The sequence below is a fragment of the Apaloderma vittatum genome, unplaced genomic scaffold, assembly GCF_000703405.1.
Source record: "Apaloderma vittatum isolate BGI_N311 unplaced genomic scaffold, ASM70340v1 scaffold16759, whole genome shotgun sequence".
In the NCBI taxonomy this organism is placed as follows: Eukaryota; Metazoa; Chordata; class Aves; order Trogoniformes; family Trogonidae; genus Apaloderma; species Apaloderma vittatum.
This window is the reverse complement of record NW_009733645.1, coordinates 295-3,777: the sequence shown is the minus strand read 5'-3', so window position 1 is coordinate 3,777 and position 3,483 is coordinate 295. Positions and strand designations below refer to the sequence as shown.

Sequence of the window (3,483 nt, the reverse complement as noted above, 5' to 3'; positions counted from 1 at the left end):
CTCCAGGGGCTGGAGGGTGCTGAGGCACTCTGCCCCCCCACCCCAAGCAGCAGGGCAAGGCTGAGACATTTCAGGGTCAGAGGTCTGTGTGCGGGAGGCATAGGGAAAGTGAGGCACAGCCCAGCTGGACTTTCCCGGAAGGGCAGCTCGACGTCTGTCACTTCCTACTCTGGTCTCCCCAGGGATTTTGCTGCAGGGTTAAGGCTGTGCTGTGGCCCCCCAGGGGTGGCTCTGCCATGGCTTCCAAGCGCCAGCCCCCAGCACAGAAGCAGCCAGATGGCAGGAACAAGAAAGCGAAGAAGAGTGGAGAGGAGGATGACACCTGGAGCTCCACCTTGGCAGCCCTGAAGACTGCCCCCAAGGAGAAGCCCCCCCCCACTGTTGATGGGCTGTGCCCCCTGAGCACGGCACCGGGCACCCAGGTGAGAGCAGTGCTGGAGTACCCATTGAGATTGGAGTGGGGGAACATGGGCAAGAGGGATGGGGGCAGTAGCAGGGCGGCACCCACCCAGCTGACACGGGGACTGCCCAAATTTTCTTTGCAGGGTCCCTTGTGACCCCTCTAGAACAGTTCTGCTTCCCCACCAATCCCCAAATGCTGCCCAGGTGCCAGCCCACACTGGGCTGCTTGTTGTAGGTCTATGAGGACTATGACTGCACCCTGAATCAGACCAACATCAGTGCCAACAACAATAAGTTCTACATCATCCAGCTCCTTGAGCATGATGGTGCCTACAGCGTTTGGAGCCGCTGGGGTCGCGTGGTGAGTCCACCCTGGAACCACTTGTGTCCCCTCACAGGTGTCTTCTCCCTGTCTTTGGACCCCCAGTATTGGGGATGAACCTGATGGTCCCCATCCCTTGTTCCCGATCACAAAGCAAGCAATGAAATGGCCCTACTATAGCCCCTTGTTGAGGGGGGCTTCAAGGAGTTGCCTGCACAAAAAGGGGTCAGCCTGGCTGGGGGACATGGCACCTGTCACTGCAGTGACAGTCAATGTGACACCCCAGCAAGGAATCCTGGTGTGTCTCCCTGATCTGCAGGGACCCCCAGACCTGGTGCTAGAGGCTTGGCACATTTTTGCTCAGTGTCCTGCACACCTGCCATCGCAGCTCCCCTGCTCGCAGCCTGCTCCCCCCAGCATGGGGCTGGTGGAGTAAGTATGGAGCGGGAGTCCTGATCACTGCCATCCACTGTCAGGGGGAAGTGGGACAGTCCAAGCTCATGCCCTGCCCCTCCCTGGAGGCTGCCAAGAAGGACTTTGAGAAGAAGTTCTGGGAGAAGACCAAGAACAGATGGGTGGCGAGGGAGAACTTTGTCGCCCAGCCAGGGAAGTACACACTCATCGAGGTGCAGCCAGGGGCTGGGCAGGAGGCGGAGGTTGCCGTCAAGGTGAGTGGGATGAGCAGTCGGGTTATCACCATGGTGGGATGGCCAGAGATTTGCGGCTGATGTGTTGAGATGGGGTGGGAGGGCACCCCAAGTGAAAATCACAGGCATCTGGGTGGCATCAAGAGTTTCCCCACTAAGATGGGCAGTTCCAGCGCTGTGCCCTGCAGCTTCCCATGGACTTGTAGGTGGCATGGTGATGTTGGGGGTCTGTAGGTGGATGGTGTGGATGGGAAGAAGGTCTGCAAGCAGCGGGTACTGCCCTGCACCTTGGACAAAGCCACGCAGGACCTGGTGTCCCTCATCTTCAGCAGCGACATGTTCCAGGATGCCATGCAGACCATGAATATCGGTAGGAAGGGATGGGTAGCATGGGTTGGGTCTGGGGGCTGTGGCCAGGGGGCTGCAGGTGAGGAGGTGAACAGGACAGAGGTGCTGGTGGATATTAGAGCATCCCTGCTGACACCCCAGCACCTGGGCATCCCTCATGCTGGGTGCCTGCGTCTGCCTGTGGGGATGCTGGAGGTTCTTGGAAGTAACTGTGGGGCAAGTAGGGTGGGTGCGCTCACCTGTGCCCTCCGCTGACCCCCTGGCCAGATGTGAAGAAGATGCCACTGGGGAACCTGAGCAAGCAGCAGATCGCAAGAGGTTTTGAGGCACTGGAAGAGTTGGAGGCAGCGCTGCAGGAGCAGCCTCCCAAGGCTGCCTGCCTGGAGGACCTCTCGTCCCGCTTCTACACCATCATCCCCCATAACTTTGGGCGGGCACGGCCACCCCCCATTAACACTCCTGAACTGCTTCGTGCCAAGAAGGATATGCTGTTGGTGAGATGCCAGAGCACCTCTCCCCCCAAGGCAGGCTCCCGCCTCTGGGGCAGGAGGCTGGGCTGGCCCTGGTGTCCCCAGCACCAGAGGTGAGAATGTCCCCGGTCTGTGCCTGGCAGGTGCTGGCTGACATTGAAGTGGCACAGAGCCTGCAGGCACAGAAGGTGAAGGAGGAGGAGGAGGAAGAGGAGGAGGAAGTCGCCCACCCGCTGGATCAGGATTATGCCCTGCTCTGCTGCCAGCTCTCCCTGCTTGACCCAGCTTCCCGGGAACACCAGGTGCCACCTGTGACACGATGCCCCATAATGGGGAGCGCCTGTGCCAGGCCTGTGCACTGTCCCAGAGGGGGTGGGCATTGCTGGGGTGGCTGCCTGTGATGACAGAGCTTTCTTCCCTCTTTCCCCGGCAGCTGATCCAAAACTACGTGACACAGACTGGGTGGGAATTTTTTGGGTGGACCCTCCACATCCTCAACATCTGGCAGGTGGCTCGAGATGGTGAGGTGAGATTATTATCCCCTCCTGCAGTGGGGAAGCCGCAGTTGCACTCAAGCACTGCATTAGGGCTCTGGGCTTCAGCCCAGCGGGCCAGGGTCAAACGGGCACCTGCTGCCCTGCCCCTCCAGTCTGGCACTGGGGTAGCGCTGGGGGTTCACTGGATGGCAGTTCCCCAACCCTGGGCAACCAAGTCTCCCTTGGGGGACAGCCCTTAGCTCTGCATCTCTCCAGGATGAGCGCTTCAAAGCCCACGACCTCCTGGAGCACCGTCGCCTGCTTTGGCATGGCACCAACATAGCGGTGATCGCGGCCATCCTGAAGAGTGGACTGCGCATCATGCCCCACTCAGGCGGGCGTGTGGGCAAGGGCATCTACTTTGCCTCTGAGAACAGCAAGTCAGCCGGCTACGGTGAGGGTCCGGGGTCAGGCAGGGCTGTTCAGGATGCACACAGGTGCTGTATGGTGGCTTTCACATCCCCCTGCCCGGGCAGCTGTGGCAACGCCAAGCCCCTTACCTGCCACGGCAGCCCATTCCTGCGTTCTGAGGTAGCCTGGGCATAACCAGGCCAGAACACTAGGGCTGGCGCCATCATCTTGATCCCTTTCTCCAATGGCAGTGTGCTGCACATCCGAGAATATTGGCATCATGTTCCTGTCAGAGGTGGCCCTGGGCAAGCCCTACTGCATCACCCGTGATGACCCCACCTTGCGCCAGCCTCCCACTGGCTATGACAGTGTCCTGGCCTGTGGCCAGACAGAGCCAGGTGAACCTG

At 60.1% G+C, this 3,483-nt stretch overlaps 1 protein-coding gene across 1 annotated transcript in view; it reads left to right on the top strand.

Annotated features, from left to right (window-relative positions):
- Positions 1 to 236: 236 nt before the first annotated feature.
- The window catches only part of PARP3 (poly (ADP-ribose) polymerase family, member 3), a 3,517-nt gene continuing 270 nt past the window's right edge, over positions 237 to 3,483 (top strand). Inside the window, exons 1-9 of the mRNA XM_009875995.1 lie at positions 237 to 422; positions 638 to 763; positions 1,201 to 1,392; positions 1,606 to 1,741; positions 1,987 to 2,213; positions 2,333 to 2,491; positions 2,623 to 2,715; positions 2,942 to 3,119; positions 3,328 to 3,474. Coding sequence (XP_009874297.1) covers positions 237 to 422; positions 638 to 763; positions 1,201 to 1,392; positions 1,606 to 1,741; positions 1,987 to 2,213; positions 2,333 to 2,491; positions 2,623 to 2,715; positions 2,942 to 3,119; positions 3,328 to 3,474 — 1,444 coding nt within the window. The remainder of the gene's footprint in view (positions 423 to 637; positions 764 to 1,200; positions 1,393 to 1,605; positions 1,742 to 1,986; positions 2,214 to 2,332; positions 2,492 to 2,622; positions 2,716 to 2,941; positions 3,120 to 3,327; positions 3,475 to 3,483) is intronic.